Source organism: Madurella fahalii (genome assembly GCF_045866475.1).
Source record: "Madurella fahalii IFM 68171 DNA, scaffold_5, whole genome shotgun sequence".
NCBI classification, from domain to species: Eukaryota; Fungi; Ascomycota; class Sordariomycetes; order Sordariales; genus Madurella; species Madurella fahalii.
Window position 1 is genome coordinate 3,273,690 of NW_027263975.1, and position 13,576 is coordinate 3,287,265.

A 13,576-nucleotide genomic window follows, 5' to 3' on the forward strand; every position below is an offset into this window, starting at 1 on the left:
GTCTCTTGACTCATTGTGCCTTCGTGCTAGTGGCCTAGTTTACAAGCGCCATGGTAAAATTCAGGACTTTGACCTCACCGCCGAGCTGCCTGGTGGCGTGGTTGAAGACTGCGTATCGGTACCCGCTGAAGTACCTGTACGAATTGGTCATGCCGAAGGCGGGCCCCAGCCCCGTAAACCTGACCCCGTCTGTGCTGTAGGAGAAAGGTCGTAGTTCTCTCCTGGGACAACTGGAACGCAGGTGTGATGTCGGCCTCGATGCGGAGCCAGACCTTTGTGATCCCACCTCCAAGCGTCGGACCCGTCGCAGCCACTGTTCCCCTCTCCACCGTCCTCCATGAGCCTTCCGACAACGTCAGCCGATTGACCATGACGATCCGGGACGCGGCCCCTTCGTTCCAGACGCCAATGTACGCCGCACGGTCCCGGAACAAGGCCGCACCGGCGCGGTCGCCATCGACCATCTTGCTGACATCGATACAGAACGTTCCAGAGGACTTGGGTCCAATAATCCGGCGCGTTAGCGTGTTGCGCGCCAGGAAAAGGTCTGCCGTGACGTCGGCCGTCCGTAGGATGAGCCCCCGGTCACTGTCACCAGCCAGTTGCCACTTGGTGTTGTCTGGGTTGTGGTTCCACTCCCATTCATGGCTCAGACTGGTTCCTTTGAATCCGTCGGTGCCGACGGGTGGCGCAACCGTCTTGTTTGTCTGCACCGGAATGGGATAAATCCTGCCCCAGCTGCCGCCCGCCGTGACAAGCTCCGGCCACCCGTCTGCAGTCCACGTCAGTGGAGCGACGACTGGGATGCGCCCGCCGGGATAGGCATCCATGAAGGCGACGTAGTACCACCGGTTGTCCGGAGCATTGACCATGGCGCCCTGGTGGGCGACGCCGGCGTTCGCGATGGGTCCGCTGATACGCGAGAGGATTCGGCGCCTCTCGTATGGTCCAAACGGACTTCTGGACCTGAGCACCCACTGCTCGTATGCTGATCTTGTCACCCAGATGTAGTAATATCCGTTGATCTTGTACATTCTAGAACCTTCGATGGTGCCGCCGCTGTGGACATAGACTTCCTGCGACCTGACTCGCGTAGGCCATCCGACGAAAGCTGGGCGACGTGGATCCTGGTAGCTCCGTAAGCCACGTATATGGGTCATCATCGTCGATGAGCAAGCCGCAGTCGTAGTAGCACCTATCGATGGGTGGATGGCTGGTCCACGTCCAGTTTGCCACTTCGCCGCCGTTGCGGGCGGCCCCGGTGCCGGCGGCGGTCCAGATGTACGTCTTCCCGCTGTTGATGCAGCCCATCCAGTAAAACATGTCGTTCGCCTGGCGGTACTGCAGAGTGCTGGCCCAGATGCCCTTCACGTATGCCGAACCAGAGCCATCGAGATTGTACTCGTTGCCAAAGTTGAGCACCGGCACGCTGTGCGTAACGGGCTCCCAGTTGGCGAGGTCGTAGGACTTCAGGACCGGCGCGCCGGGGGAGTAGGCGAATTTCGAGGACGAGTAGTAAAAGGCGTTACCGACGCGAATCACCTCCAGGTCAGGATAGTCCTGCCAAAGTACAGGGTTGGTGAGTGTATCGGCTCTTGGGGTGATGGTATGATCCCCAACAACGGGCAAGGAGACAGCGAGAGTGGTGGCAGCCAGCTGGCTGCCAAGGAGTAGGATGTGTCTAACACCCGCGGCATGCATCGTGAAGGCGTTCGGGTAGGTCCTCTGGCGGGCGTCGGCTGGCCCACACGTTTACAGCTTTGCTAGTGGGTGTTCCAGTCCAAGTTGATTTATACCCACCGACCGTTTCAGGCTCAAAGGCCCTCGTCCTAATGGATCGGTCCAGGTTCGGGTCCCCGTATTGAGGTGAAACCTCCAGCGAGAATGATCGTGTCACGTTGGAAAGCTCATTGATGAGGCTTCAATTACTCCGAATCTGCATGTGGTCGTAACATTAATTGAGACCGATGCTGGGCGTCTGGCGCGAGGTGTCGGTGCAATCGAGGCGTAAGGTACCAGACAGGAGGTAATTAGTACCACCTCAATTCCGCCGACTGGAGCGTTTCGACATCACCACATCTTGCCGTGATACCAAGTATCAAATTAGAGTAGTCGCCTTCTCGCTGTCAACCATTGATAGGTGGGATCATCTTCAATCCTTCGCAGTCGAGTCCTCCACCGGAGGTGTACAGCCCGAAGCCCCTATCAACGCGATATTCTTCGACAGCCCGACAGCCCGTCAACCCGTGCTCGCAAACAGAGGCTAATTGGCCTTCGACGTAAATATCTGGTAAGTCCCATGGTCAACATGTCTATTCCGCCAAAATCTCGTCCTCCAGGAGTCTCCTTGGCCGATGCGTGGTGTCATCATGAGGGCCCCGAACCATTGGCCGATGCTGTCGCGCATCATCCTAGTACCCCTGGCAATGCTGCTCCTCGCCTCGTTGCAGCAAGGTCTTGCCAGGGCCGACAATCCCATCATCTAGACCATGTACACTGCAGACCCGGCACCGCTGGTGTACAACGACACCGTCTATCTCTATGTTGGCCATGACGAGGACGGTTCCAGAAGCTATAACCTGAGAGAGTGGCGCGTCTTCACGTCGACGGACATGGTCAACTGGCAGGATCACGGCTCGCCCATGAACCTGGCCACCTTTGCCTGGGTCTCGGACCGGGCGTGGGCCGGCCACGTCGTACCACGCAACGGCAAGTTCTACTGGTACGTCCCTGTGCGCCGCCGCGGTGGCAGGATGGCCATAGGGGTGGGCGTGAGTGATAGTCCTACTGGCCCATTCAGGGACGCAATTGGACGCCCCCTAGTTGAGAACGGTGAGATCGACCCGCATGTCTTCGTTGACGCTGACGGCCAGGCCTACTTATACTGGGGCAATCCGAGGCTGTGGTACATCAAGTTGAACGAGGATATGATCTCTTACCAGGGCGGCATCACTGCGATCCCGCTCACGGCCGGCGGGTTCGGAACCCGGACTGACAATCCCGACCGCCCCACCACCTTTGAGGAGGGCCCGTGGGTCTACAAGCGCAACGACATCTACTACCTGGTCTACCCAGCCAACTGCTGCCCCGACGACCTTCGATACTCGACCGCCACCGGCCCCACCGGCCCCTGGACCTACCGCGGTCTCATCATGGCATCCCAGGGTACCAGCTCCACGAACCACCCGGGCATCATTGACTACAAGAACTCTACCTACATGTTCTACCACAACAGCTTTCTGCCCGGAGGCGGCAGCTACACCCGATCTGTGGCCGTCGAGCGCTTCGAGTACAGCGCCAACGGTAGCATCCCCATGCTAACCATGACAACAACCGGCGCACCGCAAGTCGGCACACTGGACCCCTATGTGCGCCAGGAGGCCGAGACGATGGCCTTCTCCTCGGACCTGAAGACTGAGGTCTGCAGCGAGGGCGGCATGAACGTCAACATGGTCCACAATGGCGACTATATCAAAGTCAAAGGGGTTTCCTTCGGCACAGGCGCCAACTCCTTCACTGCCCGCGTCGCCTCCGCTGCCAGCGGGGGCGGATCGAGCTGCGCCTGGGTTCCCTTTCCGGCACACTTGTCGGCACTTGCACCGTGACCGGCACCGGAGACTGGCAGGTGTGGACCAGCGTTGCCTGCCCAGTCACGGGTGCCACGGGGACACAGGATCTGTTCATGCGTTTCACCGGCGGCAGTGGCGAGTTGTTCAGGTTCAACTGGTGACGGTTCAGCATGTCGGCTCAGATCTAAAGACAGCGGAATGATTAAGGTAATATCCGTATCTCGTGCTTGCCTATGATTCGTATCCCACAATGATTAATTTGTGTCTGCGACCGAGTATATCAGCTTGCTGGCCCGAAATATACTGCGTTGCGCTTGTGCTGTTGGAGGTGATAGCGATGGAGCCTGAGGTTTGGTAAGCTTAGGGGCCTACGTTTAACCCTAACTTAACGTTATATAAAAGTTAGTAATAAGGTTTAAGACATTTCTTAAGGACCTACTTAGTGCGATACTAGTGCGGAGCTAATGTAGACAAGTGTAAACTAGGCTAGCCGCTTACTATAGTAAAACCTCCGTTGCTTGATTGCCACCACACAACGACATAATTACTTTCCCACATCCACCTTTCCTTCATGACCGAACCCCGGGGCAGCCCCCTTCGAGCCCACCACGCCTTAGCCAGTTCTTGATCTAATTCCGAGATATGCGCACGGAGACATCTACAATACTTTCAGCATGATGATCTCTCTTCCACTGTAGCCGACGTCTCGCTATACCGTACGAAACAGGCCTGGAGTTGGGGTGCGGGTTGATGATCACTTGCCTGGAAGCGGAGAGGAAGTTAAGATGTCTAAAGCGGGAAATGGAGCCTTACATAGGCTCGTATTAATTAGCGTAGTCTTATAATAAATCACCCCTCCCGTTCTGTGGATGGGCATGTTGGCCCATATCCTTCTTAACCAATCCTTTCCTGTGAAAGGCGAAAGAAGGCAGCGGACCGTAGCAGAGTGATAATGCAGTGCGGCCTACTGCAGATCTTAGAGTCAAATGGTCAGCGTGCTGCGTGCATCGCACCAGTACCCCGTCCCTCCCCGCCTCTAAGCTTCCAAGCTTTCTTCGGCAACCACTCTCTCTCTCCATCCTTCATCCACCACGGTGTACAGTCTGAATGTTCACCTTTGGATTAATTTCTATTCTGCATGTCTTTTGGGGGACCGATCCCTTTGGTTATCCGAGATGTCGCAGTTTTAGTGGTGGTGCGACTCGCTCCACCCCATCCGGGTCGACATTGTCGGTGATTTTGCTGGCAGAGGCCTGTTTGCCATCCATGGCGAGGCGTTGCTCACCTACTGTCTGGAGCATGCCCGTGTCGGTTTCAGCTGTGAGCCTTGAAAACTTCGACGCCGTCTCCTAAAGATTCGAGCCCATAAACTCCATTTACCTGCTGACTCTTCCATCCGTATCAGATGGCTTCCAGCTCTTGCATGCAGTTCATGCGGTTGAGACTTTCCTTGCCAAGCTCAGGGACCGTGGCTGCATCTTCAACGCCCTGTGGTTCGAGGAGGACGCGGATATCTGCATGCCCGCTGAAGCACGAATGGACAACTTGCGTGCCAGCAAATACCGTCTCGCTCGCGCTGTGCTCATCCAGCACTTTTCCTGCCCCGTCAGCCGCGGGCAGATGAGGGGGGCAGAATCCAGCTACCTGTTCCCGAGTCTGGAGAGCGGCCTCTTCCACAAATACCTTGACAGCAATCCCCTCCATTTCTTTCTAGGCTCCAATGCCCATCACGATGGACTAGAGGGTAGTAGTATCCACGAGTACAGCACGCCTCTGGAAATTCTGCATAAGATGACCTTGGCCGGATACTACGTGGCATTCGTCGAAGACACTGATGATAGAGCCAAGAGTAGGCACTAACAACCCACCTGCAGACGTATTTGCCCATGACAACACCCAGGAGCAATTCTACGCCTCTGCCAGTGCGGGAAGAACAGCATCCGTTCCCTCCAACGCCGCCGCCCATCATGGCACAGACAATGAAGAGACTTGCCGAAACAGGAATTGCCGAAGCCTTGACTGCCAGGGAGTTCATCTCAATCTGCGCTCTCTCTTCGGTGCTTTCTTCTCCCGGGACGAAAGACAACAACGAGAGCGGTATGCCACCACGACAGGTTGTCGCGGTTCTTCTTCACCTCGCTCTTCTCCGTCATTGTGGTCTTCCTCAGCGAAGCTTTGCCAAGCAGGAACCCAGTGCCGGCACGGCTGCCGATGCCGCTTTCCTCACGAAGTTCTTTGAGGCTGCTCGGGAGGGACTCGTGGGTTGGTTTGAGAGATGCTTCACGAACTTGAAATGGGACGCCTTTGACCTTTCGATGGATGTCTCTACCTCAACGCTTCCGCCAATCTCTTCGGCAACCTGTTGCCGGCACAACTCTGTCAGGAAGTCACTATGATGGTAAAGTTGCTCAGCGACTTGAGCGGTGTTAACATCACCAAACCACCGTTCGGCATCCCATGGAGTGCGGCCGATCGGACAGTCGGCGACATCGAACTGCCCAGCCAAGACCACCTACCGGAGACGGTACCATCTGTATTGCTCTTCAGCCACCCAGTAATGGATCAGTATTTAGCAGACGTCCGGCTCGACACAAACGGTGTCATTTCCGAGTCCCCGGTCTCGGGAAAGATATTCCAAGAACTGACACACTGGCACAATGCTCGTGCGCAAATTGACCCTAAGCACACTGCGAAACCTAGAGGATTCTTTGCTTAACGGAGGCACTAGGAGTTCATGTCTGACACGATCGCCTACTCGGCAAGTCTGACGGGCGCCTCGGGAAAGAACATTGAGCTGGAGACGATCGTCGTCTGCAATCCGATTGCCAAGGGGGGAAAACCTGTAAAGGAGCCTCACTCCACTACCCCTAAAGAGAAAAGGAAGGAATCTGAGATGACGAAGGATGCCCCTAAGAGCAACAAGTAGAAAGCACTTGAGCTGGGAGAGGCCCGAAGGCTGGAGAAATCCACGGTCTTGTCTCAGTCTGTTGCTGCCGCTTGGAGGGAACGATGCTTGGAATTCGAAAAGCAGCCCTCTATGGTCCAGCGCTATCTCAAAGCCGAGAGGTATCTCGCAACTTTGCTATCTCTATACGAACAAATTATCGGTGCGGAGGTGCTTCTGTACCTCAGTTGCGTGTTGTTGTAAATACGGAACACTCCGTAAACGCCGAAATCGGCAAGTGAGCATCCCTGTCGACCCTAGTCCATCCCCCTAGGCAGAATGAGCTGTTGTGAGAACTCTGAACTGATATGTCTGTTTGCTTTCTTTACCAGTTCCCTTTCTCCTCGCTATGTCCTGGTCGAAAGCCAGCGATGCCAGTAAGTTGGGCCTGACCAAGGATATCAGTTTACAACTGGCGGCCATGGAGAAGTCTCTGCAAATTCCATTGCGATGTCCCGCCCCTCTAACCTCGAGGGCCGATAATAGACCGCTAGCCTTCAAGCCTCTCGTAATAGAGGCGGTGAAGCTACTGCCCGCGAGCACCACGCCCCGCGGGTTCTTGCTTGAGCATTGCGGGCCCTATCTGGAACGTAGCTTCGACTCGGCGCCGGATCCGCGTGTTACGTCGTTCAACCCAGACGCCTGGCAACGCAAGGTTCTGGACGTCATCGACGCCAACAAGAGCGTGCTCACCGTCGCGCCAACCTCGGCCGGGAAGACGTTCATCTCGTTCTACGCGATGAAGAAAGTCCTTCAGGCCAATGACGACGACATCCTGGTCTACGTGGCACCAACCAAGGCGCTGGTCAATCAGATCGCAGCGGAGGTCCAGGCCCGCTTCTCAAAGAGGTACGGCACCCGCGAGGGCCGGCCCGTCTGGGCCATCCATACGAGGGACTACCGCATCAATAGCTATAAGAGGTGCCAGATCCTGGTGACGGTGCCCTCGATCCAGCAAATTCTGCTCCTGGCCCCCACCAACGCCCGCGGCACGCAGGACTTTTCGCGTCGCGTCCGCCGCATCATCTTCGATGAGGTGCACTGCATCGGCCAGTCGGACGAGGGCGTTATCTGGGAACAGCTCCTGCTGCTCACGCCGTGCCCTATCATTGCGCTCTCCGCCACCATCGCGAACCCGGGTGACTTCCGGTCCTGGCTCGAGCAGTCCCAGCGCGTCAAGAGCCTCGACCTCGATATGATCGTGCACTCGGCGCGGTACTCGGACCTGCGTAAGTTCATAGACGACCCGGCGCCGTCCGTCTCCGAGTTCACCGGTCTCGTACCGGTCGAGCGCCTCCCTTTCCCAGGCCTGGACTCGGATTTCCGGGGAAGTGGCGAGTCGCTATTTCTGTTTGTCCACCCCATTAGGAGTATTGTTGATAAGTATGTTGCTCTTACGTATCCTGTCGGATATCTTTCGAAGAGCTTTGTTTTTATAGCACCTGGTTATCCACCACCTCCTACCGCCTAGTGCTTACGCTAACTGCTGTGTGAAATTCGACTAGGAATCGAGATACGCTGAACGACGTAAACCTGGAGCCGAGAGATTGCCTAAGCCTCTGGAAGTGCATGAAGAGACTTGAAACCGCCGAATATACCATCTCCCGGTCCCTGGACCCCGAAGAAGCCTTGCCGCCGATGATCCAGAAATCTGATGTCGTTCGATGGGAGGCCGCGCTTAAGGACCAGCTCGCCAAGTGGATGGCAGATCCCGGATCCCCCTTCGATGCCCTGCGGGAGGAGCTGCGCGGCCCACGGTACTCGCGACTTGACGGCTCGTATTGTGACGCGGCTTACCCAGACGGAAGCGGGCCTTCTGTGGATGATGATGATGCAAAGAAGGACCCGATGGTATCCAGCCGTTCTGTTTTCGCCCTCGTGACGGACCTGCGAGCAAGCGGCGCTCTGCCGGCGATATTGTTCAACTACGACCGCACCCAGTGCGAGGCCATTGCTACCGGCCTCTTCACTATCCTTATATTGGCGGAGAGGACGTACCGGGAGAAAAACTCAGCCTGGATTATCAAGGTAGCCGAGTTTGAAAATTGGAAAAAGGCTCACAAAGCCGCCCGATCCAAAGCCGCAAAAAAGGCAGCCGGGACCGGCGCACCTGGGCGCCGTGGAGCGGAAGACGGGGATGGCCAGGGAAGAGCGCAACTGGAACGCGAAGCGGCCAGCCGCGAAACGAGCAAGTGGGAGAGCTTCGATCCCGATGCGCCGCTCGCGTGGTTCAGCCTTGCAGACACGACGAAGATATCGGGCGAGGAGCTCGAAGAGCGGCTGCGGAGGATACGCCCTGGCGCCGTCTGACCGCTTGTCCTCAACGCGCTGCGACGCGGCGTGGGCGTGCATTATTCGGGTATGAACCGCCAGTACCGGCAGGTGTAATTAAGTCCAATTCCCCCGGCGTCAGCACCTCCTATCCGCGGCGGGCGAGCCGCTGAACTCCTCCGGCCTCGTCAGCCATCTCTACGACACCGAATCCGCCGCCTTCGGCTTCCACGCCCTGCTGAAGGAGGGCTACTTCCACGAGGCGTGCGCCGGTTTCTCGCCGGCCATGGACGTGGCACGGCGGCGGGGCGCCGCTCTTGAGCTCGTCCTGACGCTCTGCTACCTCTTCTCCCGGGTCCCCTACGCCCGACAGGGTGGGGGACCAGCACGCCGCGGCGCCGTCACCCGCGCATCGTCCTCGACCGCCCACTCCTCGCTGTTGCCGGCCCTGCTGCGGCGCGCGCACGAGATCCTCGCGCGACACAACGCCGAGACGCTCGCCATCTTCCGCGACTACGTCCGCTCCTACGCGGCGCGGCACCTGCGCGACGCGCCCAACGACGCGCTGCCGCTGACGCGACACCGGCTCCTCCACACCCCGGACCCGCGGCTCGCTGCCCGGCGCCCTCTCCTCCAGCTCCTCCCCGCCGCCGCCACCGCACCTCCCGCCGGTGGCGATCCGATCGCCGTTCGCGGCGCTCTCGGGCTTCGGCGACGCCGACTTTGCCAGCGTGCGCGAGCTGTGCGAGACGGTGCGCGCGGGCGTGCCGCTCGAGGAGAGCACCGTACCGGCCGTGCCCGTCGGCAGCGATGACGACGTCGACGGCGGCGAGGACGTGAGGGGGTGCAACTCGTACCTGCTCGACTTTTTCAAGCACGGCGACGCGGCGGCGCTGACGCGCGTCAACGGCATCCGCGCCGGCGATGTCTGGTTCCGGCTGATGGACTTCTCGCTCGTGCTTGCGACCATCGTCACGAGCCTGGCCGGATTCCTGCGGCCTGGCGGTGGGTCGGAAGATGGAGGAGGTCATGACTTTGATGCCGTTTTGGATGGCGCATCCGACGGATATTCCGACGAGGACCACGAGTTGATGCAGGCGCGAACAAGGGGTTCGTATATGGCGTCGGGAGACGACGGGAAGGGGAAAACGACCACAAAGGAGACGGCGAAGAAAAAGAAGAAGGCGGTGCAACATTCCTGGGAGGACGAGGAGCTGTCATCGCCGGCCGGGTCTGACACGGATTCGGGGAGGAGCTGGGATGACCACCAGAAACCGCGCTCAGTGAGGACGGAGAACACCGAGAGCGCGCCGAGCTGGACGCGCAATGTGGACGGCCAGTCGTTCGTCAGGGTGTACGAGGCGCTTCGGATGGTGCAGACCGAGTTCGACGAGAAGTTAAAGAAGATGTGGGCTCGAGAGGGGCGGGATTATTTGCATGTTGCAGACAGCTTGGTCTTGGATGCGCTACATAGTCCTCTCGTATGGGCGATTCGACCAAGGGTTCCGGGGACCCGAAATGCCGGGACAGTGTCGGCGGTATGATGCTCTTCAGAAAATGCGAGGTTTGTGGCGGAGTGCCGGGAGTGGACCAGAGATCAAGCGCGACGTGTCAAAGTCCGGTGCCGGACCAGCCGGGGGATATCAGCTCTGTCGGTACAGGATTACAGGTACGACCTATGTTCGTGTGGGCTAAGGGTACATGACTGGCGTCAACAAGTCAAGAGGAGGTAAATGCGCAGGATGCCACGAGCAAGCATGCTTCACCTGCCCATTTTACAATGAGCTTTGTTACAGTTCTCCTTCTCTGCACATCGCCCAGGATGTTGCCCTTGAGATAGTCTCCTCGAGTAAGTGTACTGCCAGGCAGTTGTGTTACCGATGATGAAGACTGGTGGTCGAGGTTAAAGAGATACAGAGCCTGACATGCCCTACTTTGGCAGTCTAAGGGGGCTTGGGCTTTGTCTCACGCGGGTGTAGTGGTGGATTTCGCTCTTCAGAAACGACCCCAGCGCGCTGACGGGTCTTCAGAAAACGATCTTGGCTGGGATCTTGGCCCTGCAGGATAGCCTGTACATACGCGACTGGACTGTTTTCTCAACTGAAAATATTCCCACTGGGAATATTCCCACTGAGAATTTCTCAACCAGTTCAATTTGATATATAGAAAGCTCAAACTTAATACTGCTACATGATACTATGCCCCACCCCCCCTTTTGGACACCCCCACCTTTTGGACAGCCAAATGAAGCGATCCCCACCAAAAACCCAGCTTTTGAATCTTACGAATTGCAACCAATCTAGAAGTTATAGATATAACAAAGATATCAATCTATAGAGAATTTACGGCTCCATCTACTTCCTTGTTTTTTTCCCTCGGGCGCCCCAATCTGGTGGTAACCTGAGGGGATTCAGATTCCACCTTGACGTCGATAACCGAAGTCGTCTCCGCCTCTGAGACCACCTCCTCCCCTGAGTCAGAATCCACCACAACAGGCTCTGTTTCGCCTCCAACTTCGGAAATAGCTCCACCGGTCACCAGAATCTCGCTCAATGTCATGAAGAGTCTGTTGGGATTGGGAATGGCCTTTCTTTTCTTCCCTCTCTTCAGACGGGCCACTTCTTCCTCCAGACTAGCAATTCTAACAGCATTAGTTTGCCGCCAGCATCGGTTCCTGACTTTCAAAGCCTTTAGCTATCACGGCGTATCGTCTCCGCATCGTAGGAGTCTTGCTCTTGCCAATATCACGAATCTGACGGCTGGTCTTCGGCGTATCATCCGAGCCTAAATAAGGTGTAAGTTCTGGAGAAGCCTCTGTCTTATCTTCTTGAATCTCCGGATGCCTTAGAGTTTTGGCACGTGAGATTAGCCAATTCCTAATGATTCTCCAGCCAGATAGGATGTTCTTTTCAGTCATCCCAATCTCACGAGCCTTGACATAAGCCCTTATAAAGTTGACCTTATCCAGGGGTGCTAAGTAGGTTAGGGAGACTAGTTTTTCAAGCTCATTCCTATAGTGAGTTGGGGAAAAAGGTCCCCAGAGGATAGGGTCCCTCTCATCAGGGGCCAACACTTACTGGGAAAGCGTCCCGGGGGCTGGAACTTGCTGTGGGCCCATTTTTCGTTGCACTATAACTAAGGCCGTCCTGGCCATTGCACCGTAGACAGGACAATCAATGCAGCACTCATTTCCACACTTGTTACAAGACTCAATTGACGAGCTTCTTCTGCGTGCAAGGCGATCTCCCTCTGATCAGAGGGAGCTCTATCTGCATATGTGGTTTTGACTTTGTCCAGGCTGCAGCAACCCAATTTGTTGTGGTGTCGCCTGGCCTGTCCTGTCTATCTTGTCTGTCTGGCATTTGGCCACCTTTGCCCTCCCCCTTGATTTGATGGGTATGTGGGTGTAGATGTGTGTTTCTGCACCATTTCACTGGACGCAAAGGTATAAATGCAGTTCGAGGCGAAGCCCAACGTGGAGCGCCAATGTGCGGGGTACATCTTGCAAAATTCGACACTCGTCTCTTACAACTTCAAGGTCTAATTTGTAACTACAAGCCAGCAATGCCACCAATCTGAGGTAGGAGGTATTATATATCAACAGTCTTATCCTATCACACCTTCGACTGAGGAAACAAGTAAAGGACCAACGAGGAGAGATATGGAAGAGGTCCGAAAATTTAAAAGGAAAGGAAAATATCAGAGTTCCGATCATCATCCCGCTAGATTACTCAACACTCCCGGCGACAACGCCTCCAGCCGCCTGCTCAGCGCCTCCCACACATGCGCGCCCTTGGCCTCGTCCAGCGCGACGGGTTCATACGCCCGCACCTTGCCAGCCCGCATGTACAACCCGTGCGTCTCCGGTCCGGCCGACGCAGCCTGCACCACCAATCTAGAACCTTCCTCCGCAGGACGTGCTGCGATAGCTTCGAAGACACGTAACACGCGAAGGGGACCGCTAAGGCCACGGCCGAGGCCGGTTTTGCAGAAGCATGGGTCTAGGGAGTTGATAACCACTCTTCCTTCTGCTCCCTGCGTGTCTGATCCCGCTTGTTGTTCCTGGGCGCTGAGACGAATGAGGACGTAAATCTGCAGCAGCTTGGAGAGGTTGTACTGGTTCATCTGATTGACACGGTCTTCCTGTGCGAACCACATGAAGATATCCTCACCATTTTTATCGAGGGGCATGGGAGGGGAAGGGTACTTGGCAGCGTCGTACAACGCCGAGGTGACGGTGGTCATGTGCGTGTCCACCCCGTGTTTACGCGCCGTGCTTCTGAGGATTGGCAGGAGCTGTATGGCCAACAGGAACGTGCCAACGACGTTTACCGCGAGGGTGTGTTCGGTGCCGTAGACCAGCTTGAACTTGGAGCCCATGCCATGGATGCCGGCGTTGTTGATTACCACATCGAGACGCGGTAGATTCTTCGCTGCGCGCTGGGCAAAGGCAGCAATCGAAGAGGCAGATTCGAGGTCGAGAGGCCATGCCTCGATCGTGCCTGGTGTACAGCGTGGAAAGAGAGATTCGATCTCGGCCTTAGCGGCGTCGCCGCGGGATTGGCTGCGGCAGGCGAGGATGACTTTGCTGGCGCCGAGGCGGACAATGTGTTTGGCTGTTTCTTTCCCGAGACCCGAGTTGGCGCCTGTGATGACGACGGTTTTGGAGGCAAAAGAGGCCGTGGGTTTGGGGATTCTGAGCAGGAATTGAGTGTAAAAGAAGTCGCCGAGGGAGGGCATCGTCACTCTATCTTGACGGGGATATGCACGGTGTGTCACGGAGTAAGTAAAT

At 56.6% G+C, this 13,576-nt stretch overlaps 5 protein-coding genes across 5 annotated transcripts; 3 read left to right on the forward strand and 2 right to left on the reverse strand.

Moving 5' to 3' along the window:
• Positions 1-34: 34 nt before the first annotated feature.
• Positions 35-1,701, reverse strand: MFIFM68171_09567 (Xylosidase; the record flags this gene model as incomplete). Its single annotated transcript, XM_071064986.1, has 3 exons — positions 35-194; positions 238-1,083; positions 1,148-1,701. 3 exons carry the CDS (start codon positions 1,699-1,701, stop codon positions 35-37), a joined length of 1,560 nt encoding a protein of 519 aa, XP_070921087.1.
• Positions 1,702-2,489: 788 nt separating this feature from the next.
• MFIFM68171_09568 (Carbohydrate binding module (Family 6)) lies at positions 2,490-3,605 on the forward strand (the record flags this gene model as incomplete). Its single annotated transcript, XM_071064987.1, has 1 exon — positions 2,490-3,605. The coding sequence occupies one exon, from the start codon at positions 2,490-2,492 to the stop codon at positions 3,603-3,605; it is 1,116 nt and encodes a 371-aa protein (XP_070921088.1).
• Positions 3,606-4,555: 950 nt separating this feature from the next.
• Positions 4,556-6,495, forward strand: MFIFM68171_09569 (uncharacterized protein; the record flags this gene model as incomplete). Its single annotated transcript, XM_071064988.1, has 6 exons — positions 4,556-4,558; positions 4,760-4,889; positions 4,975-5,381; positions 5,444-5,827; positions 5,953-6,093; positions 6,298-6,495. The coding sequence occupies 6 exons, from the start codon at positions 4,556-4,558 to the stop codon at positions 6,493-6,495; spliced, it is 1,263 nt and encodes a 420-aa protein (XP_070921089.1).
• Positions 6,496-6,862: 367 nt separating this feature from the next.
• Positions 6,863-10,328, forward strand: MFIFM68171_09570 (uncharacterized protein; the record flags this gene model as incomplete). The annotated part of the gene is made up of 4 exons (XM_071064989.1): positions 6,863-7,896; positions 8,019-8,817; positions 8,927-9,369; positions 9,422-10,328. The coding sequence occupies 4 exons, from the start codon at positions 6,863-6,865 to the stop codon at positions 10,326-10,328; spliced, it is 3,183 nt and encodes a 1,060-aa protein (XP_070921090.1).
• Positions 10,329-12,498: 2,170 nt separating this feature from the next.
• Positions 12,499-13,524, reverse strand: MFIFM68171_09571 (Ketoreductase (KR) domain-containing protein; the record flags this gene model as incomplete). Its single annotated transcript, XM_071064990.1, has 1 exon — positions 12,499-13,524. One exon carries the CDS (start codon positions 13,522-13,524, stop codon positions 12,499-12,501), a length of 1,026 nt encoding a protein of 341 aa, XP_070921091.1.
• Between the last annotated feature and the right edge of the window lie 52 nt (positions 13,525-13,576).